The sequence below is a fragment of the Octodon degus genome, unplaced genomic scaffold, assembly GCF_000260255.1.
Source record: "Octodon degus isolate 3935 unplaced genomic scaffold, OctDeg1.0 scaffold00002, whole genome shotgun sequence".
Lineage (NCBI taxonomy): Eukaryota > Metazoa > Chordata > Mammalia > Rodentia > Octodontidae > Octodon > Octodon degus.
This window is the reverse complement of record NW_004524578.1, coordinates 22,499,109-22,518,342: the sequence shown is the minus strand read 5'-3', so window position 1 is coordinate 22,518,342 and position 19,234 is coordinate 22,499,109. Positions and strand designations below refer to the sequence as shown.

At 40.3% G+C, this 19,234-nt stretch overlaps 1 protein-coding gene and 1 long non-coding RNA gene across 2 annotated transcripts in view; one reads left to right on the top strand and one right to left on the bottom strand.

Moving 5' to 3' along the window:
* Efl1 (elongation factor like GTPase 1) overlaps positions 1-19,234 on the bottom strand; it is a 150,699-nt gene that overhangs the window by 23,134 nt on the left and 108,331 nt on the right. The window contains 1 exon segment of the mRNA XM_023710847.1: positions 4,791-4,922. Coding sequence (XP_023566615.1) covers positions 4,791-4,922 — 132 coding nt within the window.
* The window catches only part of LOC111815589, a 13,313-nt gene continuing 7,242 nt past the window's right edge, over positions 13,164-19,234 (top strand). The window contains exons 1-2 of the long non-coding RNA XR_002820267.1: positions 13,164-13,270; positions 15,899-16,036. This is a non-coding gene — a long non-coding RNA (uncharacterized LOC111815589). The remainder of the gene's footprint in view (positions 13,271-15,898; positions 16,037-19,234) is intronic.

The window sequence follows — 19,234 nt, the reverse complement described above, 5'->3', positions numbered from 1 at the left end:
AAAAAAAAAAAAAAAAAAACTATCAAAACTTCAAACTAAAAATAACTATTTGTGAAACTGCTTGATAGCACCCTGAATTTTAGAAAATGCAAACTAGTTACTGCACCTAGTGAGCAATGGCACCGTCAGTACTGCACCCTCCTTGTGCTTTTGGTACACACAGTAAGTGCCCAACTTACAAAGGAGGTCTGTCCCTCCCGGAGAACTGTTTTTAAGTCAGGAACTTCCTGTAATTACTTCTTCCTTCCAATTCATGGGGCTCAAGGATGGATGCGGGCTGCGAGAGCTGCTTTTTCACCCACTTCTTTCTACTCAGTTCCACAGATTCACACAAAGGAGGCCAAAGGGTCTCTTGCTGCTACTTGGGCAGAGACAGACTGTGAAGGTATTTTTATGCAGTACTGTTTCAACTCTACTTCTGAAGAAAAGACTCAGAAACTCTGTAAAGTTTGTTTTTAACATGCTAAACATGCAAAACCACAGGAACTTTCTGCAAGGCAGTGGACTTTAAAAGTTTTACAAATATTTATTAATTAGCAAGAAAAAAGTATTAAAACTTCCGGGCCTATTTATTTTTGAAATCATCCTTCTATCTGGGTGTGGTGGTACACACACCCCTGTAATTCCAGGACTCTGGAGGGCTGAGACAGGAGGATCATCAACTCCTGCAACCTAGTGGCGCTATCTCAACATAAACAATGTGGTTCAGTATGAAGGCCCTGGGCTCAATCCTGAGAACAAGAAAAATTTTGTAATAATAGCCAACACTTTGTTGCACCATCCCTGTGCCAGAGAAACACTTTCCCCACATGAAGTTATGAACTGTGAGGCAGCTATAATTAATACGTTCACTCTGCAGATGAGGAAACAAGTATGGAAGAGCAAAGGAGCTCCACCCCAAGTGAAGAACAATGCTGCAGCACAACCTGGCTGTGAAGCTGCTGAGCGGGCCAAGGCGCCCACGCTCCACAGTGCAGTGCACAGGGCCACGCACAGCCACTTGGCACAGGAGCCGTGAGGCAGGGTGGGTGGGCTGCTCCACACGCAAGGCCAGCACAGGAACCTAGCCCTGTGCTGTCAGCATTTTGGCATTTTCCTTTGCCTGACTCGGAGGACTTACAAATGTTATCCTTCACAGAATTTAAAACCTGGCTTAAAAGGATTCCTACAGACAGACCACTGATAATACTAATAACACACACATCACCACCACCATCCACAACTTTCCCCAGCACTCTTATCAACCAAATTACAAAGCAGACACACTTAAAATGTTTCTTCAAACATACTATTAAATGTTTAATAATAAGAAATATTTTAAATAAAACAAATTTGTTATTTCTTACAATGTTTCCATTGATAGTCATTCTGTGGCCAAAAACAATGTAATAAGTATATCACATATAAACCTCCCAAAAGTTAGAAGGTGATTCTCCCATTCCATATTAAAAATCTTCCAAGTGATAGTTCATTAAAGACATAAAAATTAATACCTAAGTAGCACAACAAAAACTGACTAACATTAAGAAAAACAGATACTTCTTATCTCCATTTCATTAAAGCCTTATATGGGTGGTAAAAGGGATCCTACAATGGATGCCATGATTTAGAAAAGTGGTGATGCTTTTCTTTCACTGGGACTACGCAACTCTGTGGAGCGGCTTTTCCAGTCATAATAACTTAAAAATAAAGTGCTCTAATAAGTAGAACCTAGAAGCAGGCATTTGAGTAGCAATATTATCGTGGTAAAGCAAGTTATTAAAAAACAGTGAGGCCTTACTCTACAGCCAGCTTCTGATTCAGCCTCAACCATCCAGCCCTATAATCATGCTGCCATGTGTCCTCGCTACAAGTCAGGCTGGCCTGTATGTGGGACTCTGAGGGCAAGCTCCATGTTGCTGAAGAAGTGCGTGACTCCATCCTACTATTTGGGACCCCCAAAAGGCCACAAGAAGGTCCCAGTGAAGAGAAGCCCTGGCCTAGCCAGCAGCAGCTGAAGGAGAGCTGAGCCTCCAGGCAGTTATGGCCCCAGGTCATCCCCACTGCAGCCGTGAGGGGACACTAAGCTGAAGGGCCCTCAAACTCCTGACCAAAGGGACTGCAAAATGAATGATTAGTGCTGTAAGAAGCTACTAAGAATAATGTGCTCTGCAATAATAGATAACTCACAGAATTACAAACCACAATCACAAGTAAGTGATATATGTCTATAATATAAAGCATCATCAAAAAAAAAAAAAAAAAAAAAAAAAAGGCTGAGGCCGAAAGATCATAAGTTCAATCCCAGTCTTGGCAATTTAGTGAGCTCCTGTTTCAAGACAAAAATAAAAAAGGTTGGTGGGCTGGTGAGATGGCTCAGTGGGCTGGTGAGATGGCTCAGTGGTCTAAAGCACCTACTTAGAACAAGCTTAGCAAAGCACAGGGACCGCGGTTCAATCTCCCAGCACCACATGCCAGCCAGCCCCGCCCCCTGGTGGGTTGAGCTGGCCACACACACACACACACACACACACACACAAATAAATAAATAAATAAAATTTTTTAAAAAAAAAAAAAGGTTGGTAATGTACCTCCATGGCAGAGTGCTTATCTAGCATGTGCAAGGCCCTGGATTGAATCTTCTTATTAAAAAACAAATATATCATTTTAACTTCACTTTTAAGTAACTTCTACTTTTGTATTTCATAATATACATCAAACATGCACATATCCATGGACACATAGGAACAAAAGCCTACCCTACTCCCTTCTTAACTGACAAAAACGAAAGGATGAAAGAAATCTGAGGTAAATAGGATTTCTTAAACTGCTCTTAAAGATGAAGATCCAGAGATGTTGCTGAGGCAGTGGTCTGAATCATAAATCAACTGCTAACTATAAAATCTTGAACAAGTTAATTACCTTTTCCACGCCTCAGTGTCTCTTATGTAAGGACAGAATAAAAGTAGCATCCTAATGCACATAGCTTTTGAGAGAATTAAATGAGATAGTCAATGCAAAGTCCTCAGCATAATGTGTCGACTATAGGAGGGATTGGTGATAATGAGGGCAATAATGGCTTCAAGAGGTCTGTGGTCCTCCATGCTGTGGGCATACAGCAGATGACACAATTTGTGACTCCTGCCTTGGAAATCAGAAAAAGTGAGAGAACAAATGGATCTGCTTCTGCCTAGAAGAAGAGTAACAAGCATGTTCTGGTCTGGCCCAACCAGTCCATTAAGAGCAACATGAGATGGGCAGGGACACATGTTCTAGTTAATGCGGATAAAGCCAGCACTTCTCTGCCGGCTTCGGTAGAAAGTCTGAATGGAGGAACTGGTCAATAGTCATGGGACCCAGGAAGCAAGGAGTACTGTCCCAAACGAAGAATGCTAGGGCAAAGAGTAAATACACAATAAACACCTGAGAACACACAGGAACGAAGACAGTACCTAGTTTTCTCAGATGTTCTGAATGTAAAATACAATGCTGACATTACAGATAAAGCATAAAATTTAGCTAGTGAGATACAAACAGGACACTTTGGTAACATAGCCAATACATGCACGGTAAATTCAGTGAAAACAACACAGTTGGTGAGAGAAAGCAGTAATGCTCTTTTAAAAAATTATGAACAAAAATAGATGCTTCTTCTAACCTTTTTAGTTTTCTTTCTTTCTTTTCTTCTTCTTTTTTTTTTTTTTACAAAGTACCAGCACACGACCAAGAGTTACACATTTGTATGAAGTATGAAAGCTTAAGTGATCAAATATTTGCTAATTTCTCTTTGTATACTTTAGACACAAATGCAGTAGGAAAAACTAAGGAAGAGTAGGTACATCTGAGAACATACCTTGGATGCCAGACTTCAATGTCACAATTTAAACAAACTAAGTTTTCTTGTACTTTTTGCTTTTTAAGACTGGATGTGGAGGATAGTGACCATAGCCTTCATGTCTCAGGGTCTAGAGAAGCCTACCAGCAGAAACTCAATAGAGAGCATGGGTGAACCCTAGAGGTAACCTAGTACTGTCAGCCCAGTGACACCCAGAAACACAAGGCAGGACAGAGCCTACAATTAGAGGCATAGTCCTCCAAAGTACCTGCCCAAGGTTTCCAGGCTCCTGTGACTGGCTGAGGATTAACTCAGAGAAGGGATGAGTGAGGCTGTCACGCACCCGACTGCAGTTCTAGAGGATCTGCGAAGGGCTCAGTTAAAGGTATGCAAAGAGAAAACATTCCTGAGGACTGGCCAGGCAGATGGCAAAACCAAAGGCTAGCATTCACCATGATATCATCAGGCAGCCAGAAGTATTTTCTAAAGAGACATGGTATACTCAGTGTCAAGCTAATCTAGCAGATCAAGAAGAAAGAGGCAGAGGATGGATCTTGAGACAGGAGCTTGGGGTTAAGAGTCTAACTTGGAAGCAGTCGAATAAAACATTCGCTTTGCCAAGGGCCATGGAGGGTGCAGAGATGAGCCTGTCTCTGCCATCAAAAAGAATACAATCTCTTCAGACAGCAGAGGTGCCTAACTGTGCCATGTTCCTAAGACAGGCTTGATGCCCTTCAATGTTGCAACTATTACACACATCAACAAACACTCTCATATACTGTGGTACAAATCTCAGGATGTGAAGTAATAAATACAAACACTTAAGTAGTGTGATGAACATCATTCATAATGTGCAGAAACTTTAGCACAGACGTCCATGGATATATACAGTAACAAATACAGAAAGCTGCTTTCATTTCTGACTGATATGGATAAAGGATATGTACCACATGCCTTTATAAACAAGTTCACTTACTTGGGTGTTTCGGCTCAACAGCAACTCTCACAATAGGGGTGGCTTCGAAACTGAGTGGTATGAAAGGTGGGCAGGATGGCAGGCTACACAGAGTTGCAGATTTCAGCACGAAGTCTTGAAGGCCTCCTATTCCTGCAGAGAAAAAGATCCACAAGGTCAATAAAAAGATGGTGCATTCTCAATTTGTGTTAGGGACATAATACACCAACATACTGTACATGGTGATAAACTGAACACTTCCAAAATGTTGTATAGAATGAAGCAAAGTTGTATTGCAGTTTTTATAAACCTGGGTGCTGTCAAGACCATAGAAATTCTGCTAGTTTTTGTTTTCCAGATGTACAAATCCTACTACGTAAGAGTTGGGTAAGATGTAACTGCTTTAAACATAGGAATGATCATCATTTCCAGATGTATTATTCGTTTTATTTTATTTTTATTTTTTTTATTTTTTGGCAGAACTGGGGATTGCACTTGCCAGGGAAGTGCTTATTCTACTGAGCCATCTCCTCGGCCCCTCCTCTTTTTAAAAAATGTGACTGCTAAAATAATTTTTCCAACCCACCTGCTTTTGGATAAAAGGAAATTACTGATCCTGAAAAAGTGACGTTGCTGTGCAGTACCCTACCTAGTGACCTTCCATTCCACCCCAGATTTAAAGAGAAACCACCCATTCCTATCTTCCAGGCTCCTGGCTGACGGTGGCATGATACTTTGATGGTGCATATACTTTGCTGAGCAAATGAGAGAAGGGAGAATCATAGATGGAGAGATGAAGGAGCATACAGAATAGGAGTGGAGAACACTGTAGGGTACCTGTAGTGGCTGATATTGTGTCAACTTGAGAAGTTTAAAAGTTTGAGTGACTCTGCAGGGGGCCAGGATCCTCACTCTGTAAACATCCTGAGCCTGTGCAAGAGGAGAGCATGGTTGCCTGCTCACAGCAATGGATGAAGGCGCTTGCTCTCCCCTTTTTGGCTTTTGCTGTCTTCTGTTGCCTTGAACTGCTGCCCCTATGCCATACCATCCTGCCTTAGAGCCAGCTGACTATGGACTGAAACCTCCACAAACTCAGAGGTAAACAAACTGTGGCTTTACGCTGAAGGGAAGTTGAGGAGGAAGGGAGTGAAGGAGAGGTCATCTGGTGCGGGGCAAGGTGACATAGGAAGAAAGGGCAGGGATATTGCAACAGCATCAACTTTTGTATTTCAGCCTTAGAAACGACTAATGTGGTCAGTGAGGGGACAGCTCAGTAGCTACCTGGGAGGGGTCAGCAGTGCAGGGGCTTCTTGCTGTCTGACTGCAGCGTGGGGACCTCCTTCAATCAAGTCACTGAAGGGAGAGAGGACTCTGAACTTTACAAAATATTCCTCATCTCCAGCTGTACCCAGACCATCCCTCCACACCTGTCCCAGGTTAGCTGTCCAAAGGCTCACAGAAAGGCGTTTCTTCCACTCTCAGCAAAGACCCTGCATTTGGAGGTATTTGTCAGACCTTATGACCCGTTCTGCCTCACACTAAGCATCACTCATGAGCTCTCAAGGCATGATGTCCAGCAATGGCGAGTTTTTCAGAGCTTTCAACGATAACAGCCAGCTATGGCATGTATTCCACAGGTTCTCCAAGTGGACCTTTTTCGTGCCTGGGATCCTATTCAGGGTGCTAAGTTCTCTCTGTCTCTCCAAGGTACTTCCTTGACAAATCCTAACTTTCTTAAGACTATACCTATAGGCTGAGCGCAGAGAAGTTGACACTGGCTACAGTTTCTCGTGGATGTTGGCCTAGGTACTGCAAAGCAACAGAGCTCGTGCCCAAGTTTCTCCCATGGTTCCTAGAAATTGCTTCATTCCCAGTGAGCCTAAGATTGCAGGAAGACCCCACACAAACATTTCCTCTCAAGCCCCAATCATCTTCTACCTGTATCTCCCTTCTGCACACATAGCACCTGGCCCCTGTAAAAAGCCACGCTCTGCTTTCCTTTGTATCACATGAGACACAAAGCTGGGGTGGGCAATGTATTTTAGACACTGTCTCTTTACTATTCTAATACCAAACCTATTGTTAATTAGATATGCTCAGATCTGGTGAAACAGTAATTCCTGCCAAAACAGAAAAGAAAAAGGTCAATACTGTAATATTTCTAGTCAAGATTAGTAATATATGGAAAGGCTCCAAAGAGAGTAAAATCTTTACTACCTGTACTATGTAGCACCATTTTAATTTTTTAAAAAACTTTTAAACTAGGAAAGGGATCATTAAAGTTTATCTGGGAAAATCATAATTAAATGACTTAAAAATCACTTTGATAATTTCTTGATACGTAGTTCTACTATGAACTATATCACAGGATATTTAAGCAAAACACCAGTTTTTCATTTTTTAATTTTTTTTATTCTATTGAGAAATAAATATGAATGAGACAGTTTCAAAGCTGAATAAAAGGACAGTTTCGATAATCAATACATTGTACATTGTTATCTTCTTAGTGGTTATCCACAGTACAAGAAGCAGACAAGATATCCTGTCCAAACAGTATTAGTACACCTCTTTCTTCTCATTGAATTAAGTGAAAGTAGCTGTATACCTATCCTAACTATTTTTTATATATAAATACAAAATGATCTTTCCTTTGTATCCCCCTTTTTTTGTTTAGTCCTGTCAGAGGTGAATATTCTATTGGCATCTAAATACTAAGGTGTTTGAATTCAGCTAAACAATCCAACACTGTCTAGCAGTCTATAATATTAATGGGTTATCCTCAGAAGTCATTGACTTGAGTCTTTTACAGCTCATCATATTAATATGGCTTTACTTTATATACCTCGTTTTTATACTTTTCTTCTGGGTGGTTAAGACCAAGATAAAGCAAGACCTATATAGCAAGAAATGTAACTTTTGCATCTGATATGGTCTATCAAGTACCCTCATGATTTATCCCGTGGCCCTGTACCACACTTTGTAGATCCTTTGTCAGTATCAGTCATGAGGATGAGTCACGGCCATTACCTGACCACTTTGCTCTCTGTGAAAGCCTGAGGGAATGTTTTTTCTCTCCATGTGACTCTCCCAAGGCACACTATACATCATCAATCACATTCCTCTGTGGCTCCATGATCTTCTTGATCAGAAAATTTAGAGTGCAACTGAGTTACATGTTGTTCTCCTATGTCCCGAGTCTTCAGTGACCTTGAAAGGCTAGGGCCAAAATGTTGGCTGACCTTGCGGCCCTTCCTTTTCTCCAATTTTGAACTGCTAACTTAGGTTGTTAACTCTCCAGAAGAGAAGCTTATTATTAGCCTGCAATATATGCAGTTCAGTTTACCCTGTCTAAATATCAAACATCTTTGGCATATAATGGAACAGTTATTTTCCACCAAATATTGGTATGTTGAACTTTAAGACCTTACCAAATATGTTGGAAAAATAATTCTATAAAGGTAGAATTTACATAATTTTTACAAAGAAATTTAGAAATCTAACCATATACAGAATTGTAACAGGACAGACTTGTGATATATTTTTTTTCTTATTCTTGTGACTTTTTTTTTTTTTTTAATTTATCACCCTTAAAAAAATATGGGGGAAAAAAAAAAAAACCTTTACTTGAGAGACATTATGGCAGTAAAGGGTATGTCATGACAAGAAGTACATATTTAGAAGACCAGGATGGCAGGCACTCCAAGCGTGACCCATCTATTACACATCGCCATCCTTGGTGCATCCGCCTCATTCACAGGCACCAGCATATAGAGTTAGTGAGAATGTAACGTCCTGAATTCAATCCCCAGTATCCAAAAAAGAAAGAAATATTGCAAAGAATCAATAGACTGGATCACGTCACATTAAAATGCTTCTGCATAGCAAAGAAAACCACCAACAAAGTGAAGAGACAATACACAAAATAGGAAAAAATTTTGCAGCTATTTCTCAGACAAAAGACTAATATATAAAATATATGAAGAACTGAAAAAAAAAAGACCTCCCAAAATTAAAAACCCAGTGCAAAAATGGGTATCTGAATTGAATACAAACACCTCTTGGGTGAAGAAGTGCAAACAGCAAATAAATACGTGAAAAAAAACAAAAGTAAGTATCATTGGCCATTTGAGAAATGCAAATTAAAACAATGTTAAGATTCTATCTCACTCCAGAAAGAAAGGTCAACATCAAGTAATCAAACCAATAACAAATGTTGATAAGGCTGAGGCTGTCTGGGTTGGGGAGGGAGCTTTCTCCATTTTTGGTGGGAATGTAAACTGGTACACCATTATAGAAATCAGTATGGAGATTCCTAAATAACCTAAAACTAAAAATAGTATTTCATCCTGCTATTCCCCTTCTACAGATTTCCCCAAAAGAGCTAAGGTCATCATACCACAGTGACATTCATGCCCATGTTTTCAGCACCACAACTTGTAATAGTTGAATCCTGGAAATAGCCCATATGCCCAACAGATGAATGGAAAAACATGTGGTATTTACATACAACGGAGTACTACTCTACCACAAAGAAAGATAAACAAGGTATTTTTTAGGTAAATGGATGCGCCTTAACAGCATAATCTTATGTGAATCAGGCACACAAGTTTTTGTGTAAGAAATCTGAGGCATAAATGAAGAACAAAACTGGGGCTAGATATTAGGAAGTGGGAAGAACTTGTTCAAATGGGAAGGGAAATAAAAGAGCAGGAGAGGGGAAGGAAGAAAAGAAAGGATTTAAACAATAAGAATTGAAAAGAGTGGCCGGGGAGCTAGCACAGTACAACAAGCGCTTGCCTGGCAAGCACAAGGGCCTGAGCTCAATCCCTAAAAAAAAAGAATCGAAAGAAAGAAAAAAAGGGAAATAGGGTTTCTATAAATAGACAGGGGAAGGAAAGTTGGAGAAGGCAGGAGAGGGGGACCAAAAAATTAAGATGTGTCATATACACAAACACATCCCCCAGGATGAATGTGATTATTTACTGCAAACATATGCTAAAAAAAAATTAAAAAAAAAAAAACAATGCCACCAACTATATTTTAAAAAAAGGAACAGCAAACTTATCATAAAGTCATTCTAATACTACCACTATTTCCTCCTTCTCCACTGGAACTCCATTATTATATAATGTCCAATTCTCTTTTTTAAATTTAAATCATGTAATTTTTCACTGCATGTTGTTCAAATTTTAACAATTAAGCCCCTTCACTCAAAGTGCATCAGCTCAAGCTTTTTTCAGCTGGGACTGGGGGATGAGGGAAGTTTTCTTCTGCAAATTGTTATTTCTGAGACAGGAGGAGGAGTGAAGTTCAAGAGGGAAAAATTTCCAAATTAGTATGACGCTGATTTGTTTTACTCACTGTTTCATGGATTAGAGTGGGTATAGTGTTTATGCTTATTAAAAAGCATATAAATCAAAATAAGAAACAAACACAGGAGTCAGAGCAATTCACGGGGAAGCAAGTTTTTGTGTGACTGAGCATAAGTGCTCCAAGTCCCTCACCATCTTCATCCTGGTCCGCACAGCTGGGCCGCACATACTGGGCATGGGCAGAGTCCAGGGAAATGCTGACGTCTCCCCTTGGGCCCACAGGTGCACTCTATAGGCTCTGTACTCTAAAACACATCCTGCAAGTGCTTATGAAGTTTTAGTATCTTGTAAATGCTGGCAGGCAAAATATGGGGGAGGTGGTGCTGGTCCTTAATGTTTCCCTTTCAAAGGAATCTCATAAACAATATTATGAACATCTTTTAGCAATATCTTAGAGACTGACAATATTGGGGCTTGAGAGATAGCTCAGCTTTCTGTTGAAAGCTTTCTTCCCATCCTTCACAGCTTCCAGGTATATACATGGGGGGACTAATCTAGGGTGAGGTGCTCCAGCAGGCAGAAGACTGAACACTGATGCTACTTTCTGGGGACAAGCTGGCATGGAAAGAAAACAACACTACTGCCTTCCTTTTGCTGTGTGAAGCAGCAAAATGCAGTGCAGATTTCTAAGAGAAGGAAGTTCATTGCTGACAGCATCTTCAAAGCTGAACTAAATGTGCTTCTTACTTTTGAGCTGCTTGAAGACAGTTACTCTTAGGCTGGGGTCTGCTTTACAGCAATGGAGACAGAAGTCACTGTCTTAGCCATCAGGACACAGAATGTTCTTGGTAAGATGTCTTGGAAGATCCAATAACTGAGTGCTGTAGTTCAGAACAAGTTTGGTTTCCCAAAGATAGCATAGAGTTTTCTGCTGAAAAAGTGGCAAAAAAGGTCTGTCCACCATTGCCCAGGTAGAATAAGTCACCAACTCCTAGGAGGGCCTACTGTGAGGAGGGCCTGCTGTGGTGCTGCAGTCCATCATGGAGAGCAGAGCCCAAGCCTGCGAGGAGGTCATGCATCTGGGGAAACACTGAGGACTGAAGCTAAGTTTACAGAGTTTGCGGATGGCTTGATGACTGACCATGTACATGTGCAGGTGCAGGTGCATGTGTGAGTGTGTGTGTACTATTACACTGACACCACAGTGAGCCATGAACTGCTCTGACAGGGTGTGCTGGGGACCAAAGTAAAGGCTGGGATTCCCTGAGATCCAGGCAGTATGACTGCTCCCCAAGCCCCACGTGAACACTATGCAACCCAAAGACAAGCTCCTGCCCAGCACTCTGTCTCAGAACAGAAGGGTAGGAAGCCGGCCATGCCAAGCCAGGTCCTACAACATAACAGGGTCTCTTTGACAGCTGTTTCTTGAAAATGGAGACTGCTGCATAAAGACATATGATAAATCTTGTACAACGACAAATGAACAAACAAATGAACAAACAAAAGAAAATACAAGAAAAACAAAACAGCATAGCTATCTTAAGGAAAATCTGAATTTGTACTCATTGCTATAATAAAAACATTACTAGAATTGAAAAAAAATTATGGGAAAACTCATTAATACTGTAACTAATGACCCCAAATCTTTTATTTCAAACTGACTTTAGTATCAGTACACCCAAGAACCACCAACTCATCCCACTGTTCAAGCTGGAATGAACGGATCCTGCATCTCTGCAATAAATTTAAGTTACTGTCATGGATATTCACACAGTCCCAGATGTGTTAGAGTAGCAAATACCACTTTAGAACCTGAGGTTTGTTTTAAAGTGCATACTCCTCAGGAAGTGGGAACCTAAAGAATGCAAGTTCTGGAAGGGTACCTTCTGGTCTCAGCCTTCTGTCTCTGATATAACAGAAGACCCTCTCTTCCACCCCCAATTTTATGCCCTGCTTGTGTATTTTTTCTCAGTACTCTGATTTTGCTCTCTGACTCAACAACCAAGAGCATCAGGAGCCTTTTACAAATCTTATTATGAAGGTAGGTGGGCATGAGGCACATAAATAAAAAATGAGCCTTTGCTAAGCCAGGTTGGCCAGCATCTCCAAAGTGGACTGGTACTGGTGAACCAAGGCTTTCTGAAGATGAGTCAAGTGTGCCCACTATGCTACCAAATTCAGGAAATCAACTGTCCTTCTTGGTATGAGGAGAGGTCCTAGGGAAGAATCTTGCAACAAAGTCATCATCATGCCATAAAGTTTTCCTTCTCATAGAAATAGCTGGAGCCAATAATAGTTCTTACAAAAATTATACAAAGACACGTGGGCCCTATTCTCAGAAAAGAGAACAGATGAGGAGAGAATGTACTACCTTGAAGAATCAAAAACTTTTAGGCGGGCTAGAGATGTAGCTCAGTGGTAGAGTGCTGGCCTAGCATTCATGAGGCCTTGGGTACAAGCTTCAGTACTGCAAAACAAGCAAGCAAACAAAAAACAATTTCTTAGAGAAGTGCAGGCATACCATTTTGTATTTGATAATAGGGAAAAATCTGCCCCTTAGTGTCCTGAACCAGGTAAGGGAGTTCAGATGGGTCACAATTTTATGCTCTAAGAAAGGACCAACAGGAGACTGACCCAATGGAGCTTGGCTCTCAGCCCAGGAATGGCACAATGGGGAGGGCATCTGGCAGGAACATGGACGAGATTCCACTCAGAGCAGAACACCTGGTGATGCCTGGCATTATGTTGTAATGCAAATAAAAGTCTGTTAAAACAAAACCTCCAGGTTGTTTCTGGGTGTATCATACTAGGACAAAGAGCATCTACATGTTCGCCCTGGGAGAGGAGGCTGAGCATAATTCACTGAAATATTTTTTTAAAATTTCCACTGGGTCAAACAGTAGAAAGACTGGTAAGAGTCAGTTGTGTGACAGAGAGATGGGGACTTCAGGCCACAGCCAGAGCAGCAGGGACTTCAGGTCCATTGGAATGCCAGCATCATGGGGGGGGGGGGGACGACGAAGGGTTGGCATGGTAACAAGGCCAAATGGAATGAGACAGACGACTGAGGCACACAAGTGTGATGGTAGCAAGACAAGATGGTATTCTGAAGGTGGCGGATTTATGAGAAGCTGGCAAAAATAGGAGACAACAACCAGATACAGATTTTTTGCTGAGACAAACAACCAGGTGATTATGAATTCAAAGCATTTCTCAACTCTTCATTGAGGTTTATAATTTTTACAATCATATTGCTTTCTAATGTATGAAAATCCTGATTCTATCATATTTTTTCTCTAAATGCTAGTTTATCTTTTTATTTTGCTTTTATTTTACTCTGCAGAAACTTTGGGAGCCTTTTCTACTTGGTACCTAACTTTCAAAGCTTAGGCAGTAGTGCTTTCAAAGAACTGATTAATATTTTTTTCAGCTTTCCCTTGGCCTCTCAATGATTTGAGTTGTTAAGAGTGGGAGCACAAAACAGATACTTCAGAATGTTTCATCAATGAATGAACAAAAACACAGTTCTATCCACAAAGCTTTAGATTTGGTGGACAAAGAGTTGACAAGCAATTACAGTGCAAGTTGATATTTTACACTGGGAAGGGAACACACCTTCCTATGCAGAGGGAAACTGGAAAGTTTTAGGTCAATGTTGCAGGCTTCCTAGAGAAACTGACACACAGAAGAACTGGGACAGACCTGCAGAGGGTGTGAGAAGAACAGCTGAGGTGCCGAAAGGGAACCACTGGCAGCCCACTGAAATCGGGGAGTACGCGTACAGACAGCTGCAGGATGCAGCAGGGTACAGGAGAAACCAGAATGAATATACATCTTCTTTATATTCACTTCTCTGGCATCAAGTCTTTTCTTTAACATGCATTTTCACTGTTTGATTTGGAGTTGGGGGATAGGAGTTTAAGTACAGCTTTAACCTATAATAATGGAAGCAGTACCAGTGGAGGTTAGTTATGTTGGTAGTAACAGCAGTTTTTAAAACAGATTTGTTAATCAAAATTAGAATTATGTTTGGTATGATATGAACTACATACTTAATTTTTGTGTATTTTGTTAAGAGTGCAATGACTCAAATACAAGGCACAAATCTGTATTCACTGTCAGTCACTTAAGAGCTTTGTATCTGTTCCACTGACCTAATTTCATATTTTTTTACAGTAATACACAATTTTAAGTATCACTCCTTGAAGATATGCTCTATTTTAAGACAAATTATTTAAATAAATAGGGAAACATGAACAGTTCAGCAATTCAAGAAGGAAAAAGATGCTCAGTTTAGAAAATAATCCTTGAAATTTGAGACAAAAAAGGAAGGGAGACAGCGAGGGAAGAAGGGGAAAGGATGGAAGGGCACCTTTGGTGTGGTGGCACACTCCTATAATTCCAGCATTTGGGAGACTGAGGCAGGAGGATTGGTGCAAGTTTGAAGCAACTCCTGGGTTATCTAGTGAGTTCAAGGCCAGCCTGAAATTCATAGCAAGACCCTGTTTCAAAAAAAGAAAAAACAACAACACAAACCAAACAACCCCCTTCCAAAAAACAATGAAAAAGGAGGTAAAGAGTTAAGGGAAGGGTTAAGATATCATTTTACAGGACCAGAAAACCATAACCTGACTTCCTCTACCTTTAAATATTTCCAATTAAAAATAGGAAAGAAAGCCACTGCAGTATAAAACAGCAACTCTAACACAGGTACACAAAAGAGTCTGACTGAAATGATCAAAGCAACAGAAAACGGAGGCAAAGCTGAATGGTGAGGTCAAACTAGAGAAGGTCACCTCACACTGTGAGCGATTTCTGCTTGCTGTGGATCAGATTAAAGGAAAATATTAAGGATCAGTTCATAACTCTTGATAAAGCAGCAGGATTTCAAGGGAAATGCAGACAGGCAGTGATAGTAGACAGAAAAAGACTGGCAGAAAGAAGAGGCCAGAAACAGCCCTACACAGGTGTGGGAGCAGGGGATGGCAGGGGATGACAGGGTCACGGTGGGAAAGCAAAGGACCTCCCCAGTGAATATCATGGAGACAACTCACTAATGATTCTGGAGAATAACAAAATCACATCCCTTTCATACAGTCTCCAAAAAACTAAATTTTACGTGGGTCAAAGACCTACATGTGGAACACAAAAGTTGAATGTACACATACAAAAAAAAAAAATTAAAAACCCTCTAAAACAAAAAACAAAAATGGAAGCACACAGTGTAAGATGATACTTTAAGACTAAAGGTTCATATATTTCATCATAAGCTTTGTAACAAAAGATACTGTAAAGAAAGCCAGAAAACAGATGTTTCCAATGTCTAAGAGACTGAATTTAAGTACATGCCAAGGATTAGCAAAAAGCAATGACAAAAGATGAGCAACCCAGTAATATAGGTAAAGAATACACTCAGTTCCCAGATAAGGCACTGAAAGAAAAGGAGGTCCTTTTGTTGTCAAAAATCACAGGCTTAGCCTGATTAATAAGGTAAATGCAAGTTAAAGCAAGAAGGTATTATCTTACACCAATACAAGTGGCACTAAATCTGATAAAGCCTCGTGTTGGTGAGCATCTGCAGAAAAATGCACATCTTGTATACTACAGAAGAGACAGAAGTCATCACACATATGGGGCCTGCCATGGGACCTTGAGGACAGAGGCAGCTGCCTTGTCATGTGCAGAAGTACCACATACTACACACAGACCTATGCCCTTTATGTAGCTTTTATCTGCTATGCTGGACAAGTCTGCTAATAACAACCTTAGCTCAAATCTAATTCCATTTTAATAACAAGTACTTGTTCTGTTTTGCAGTTAATACACAATAAGCTTTTAGGAATGGAATTACCATGTAACTCAGAAGAATGAGTCTGTCCTGAAAACAAGCTGCTCACCGATCTTACCAACAGCCGCTCAACGCCTGAGCCACTGGGGGAACACACTGGAATCATGGTACACTTGCAACTGTCACATAAACGCGGTGGCCACAGGGTCTCACAGGGTCTCACTATGTAGACTGGACTCATAGGGATTCTCCTGTTTTCAGCCTCCCAAACGCTGGTGCACGGCATGCCCAGTCTCAATCTTAAACTCAGCCAGGGATCAAACAGTTATAACTTTCTTAAAAACTAATTTCGTATGCTTATATCTGATAATCTGAACAACTAATATGAAGACAACATTATGCAATATAACAACCACTGTCAAATTCCTATTATTTTGTTCAGTGAAATTCTGTATCATTTCTGATCTTTTAAAATTATTTTTTATTCTTTTAAAAACATTAAATATGTAACCACAGGGGGCTAGGTAATGATAATTCATACAATGGAATCAAATACAAACATATGGAAAAATATCAGATGGCATAGTAAGAACATGTCAAATAAGGCCACACTCCAAACAATACACTGTTACACAAAATTTAAAAATTATACACAGTGGGTTACAGATACCTATTGAAGTTGCAAGTAAGTTTTAAGGCATCAGAAAACACTCTTGCTAGCAAGTGACAATGAGTTAGTGAGGCAGGAGTTAGTGATGACTAGAATTTCCCCGACATAATTACGGAAAAATAGAACTAGTTAAGTCTAGATGGTAGATATGTGGATATTCACTATGTTATTTATTATTTGAAATATTACCCAAATTAAAAATGTTAGGGCTGAGGATATAGCTCAGTGGTGCAGCACTTGTCTAGCATGTGTGAGGATCTGAGTTCAATCCCCAGTAGAGAAAAAAAATGAAATGTTAAATATTGTTGCAACACAGGATTACAACTGATTTTTTACCTTTTTCTTATTTCTGTAATTTGCCAGTAATTAGGTTATAGTGAATTCATTAAAAAGTATAACTTTTTACCTTTTAAAATGTTATGTACTTAAAAATTAAAATTTTACATGCACAAAAAGAAAACATTTACACATAGGAAAAGTTTGATGATATACTTCAAAATGTCAATACTGGCTACCTCTGGATGATTTGCATTTTTCAACATTTAAACAAATAGTCTTTGCAAATGTACTACTTTTATATGTAATTTTTTAAAACAGGTTTTAGCAAAACTCACCCTTTTGTTGCTTCATTGCCATGAATACTCACATTGTTTGGGTCACCAGGGAATAGTACACTCTGGGCTGCCACTGTAAATGGGTGACACTGGCCTTAACCAACCCTGGCTGCAGAACTGAAACTGTTCTCTCCTCTAGACTGCCAGACTTGGATATCCTAGTGTCTGCTTCCCGCTGAGGGAGTCTTGGATTCCTGACTGATAGAGAGCTGGAATGTTTCTTGGGTTAGCCAAGGTCCTGAGTAGGAGGTCTGAAGTAGTCTGAGAGACGGTGTGCAGAGCTTGGTCCCCCACAGCTCTATGCTGGAGACTCTCACAGCGACATCAGTGTTGGGCCCGAAGTTCTGTGGCTACTGCTATGGTCTTTGCCAACTGTAACACTACTTTCCCAACAGTTTATTTTGTCCTCAAATTCAGTTCAGGATATTTATGGAATTTAGGGGGGGGGTCTTGCAGAATCTTAATAGTCTAACATATCATGACTTACTTGGGGGAAGAGCTCTCAACAGCTGCTGAAGGAATACTACAATGTATTCTACCAAGTACCTACGATTGCTCCTGTTTACAGATCTGTGCTGAGCACCACGAGCGAGATATAGGAGAAGACAGGAGCCCATGTTGTCCCATTGGCTTGTTTTATTAAAAATTTTTTTTAAATGATACATAAAAGTACATATATTACAGGGCTAGTATGTAGTGTTTCAATACATGTATACATTGCATAATGTCTAAATCAGGTTAAACACACTGAACTCCCCCAAACATTTATCATTTCTTTATGGTAAAAATTTCCATATCCTTTTTTCGGGCCAGGAAGATGGCTCGGTGGAATAAGTGCTTCCCTGGCAAGTACAAGGGTCTGAGTTCAATCCCTGGTTCCAAAAAAAAAAAAAATTCTCTTTGGGCTGGGGAGACAGCTCAGTAGAATAAGTGCTTGCCTGGCTAGCATAAGGGCCTGAGTTCAATCCCTGGTTCCGTAAAAACAAACAAACAAATACAAAACCCCACCTTTGGGGCTGGGGAGATGGCTCAGTGGAATAAGCACTTTCCTGGCAAGCGCAAGGGCCTGAGTTCAATCCCCAGTTCAGAAAAAAAAAAAAAAAAAAAAAAGTGGCCTTAGCTTTGTTTTTAAAAATCTTTTCCTTCTTTAGAAGTGCTGAGCAATTCATTCATGATTTTTGTCATTTCTTTTTTTTAACCTGAGAGATTATTTCTAATTTGCTTTCTTGTATAGTCTAATGGAGTTTTCCCCTTCACTTCAGTTGGTATCACTTCAGAAATTTCAGGTGCATGACTTCCAAGATCTTTTATGTCTTTGTCTCCTGGACCTGTTCTTGGTAGGATAGATGTCTGGGATTGCCTTTTGCTTCTTTGTTTTGATAATTTTGAAGCTTCCAATATTCACCCAGACTCAGCAGTGGTGGTAGGGGAGTGGGTTGCTGGCCTGGAAGGCTCCTGCAACAGTGGGGATGCTGGGTAGATTCAACAAATCTCCCACTGTGTGGTGTACACTGTGGTTTCTGCTACAGTGAAGTGGGGGCCATGCTGCAGCTCAGAAGGCTCCAAGGATGATGGGGGCAAGCTGAAGCTCCACAAGCTTTTGTGATGGTGAAGGTGCAAGGTAGGCCTCACCAAGGCTCCTACAACTGGTGAGTGTGGGGCAGGCCAAAGCTCAGCAAAGCTTCTGAGATGGTAGTTTGGGCAGGAAAGGACACACCAGGTCCCTGTAACTGTCTGGTGTCTGCCTACATTTTGCAATGGTGGGAGAGGCCACCCTACAATTTATTTATTTATTTTTCTCCATAATTTTATTAGAAACAAATAGCAATGAGACAGTTTCAAATGAAATTGGTAGGAGAGTTTCAATAATTAACACATTGCATACATTCTTCCTAGTGGGTATTTGCTGTACAAGATGCAGATACTATATCTTATTTACAAACACTATTAGAACAAATTCCTCTATTCATTAAGAGAATGTTAACTATATATCTATCCTAACCATTTTGAATACACAGATACAAAATGGACATTCATCTGTATCCCCTTTTTTATTTAGTTCCATCATTTGAATATTATAG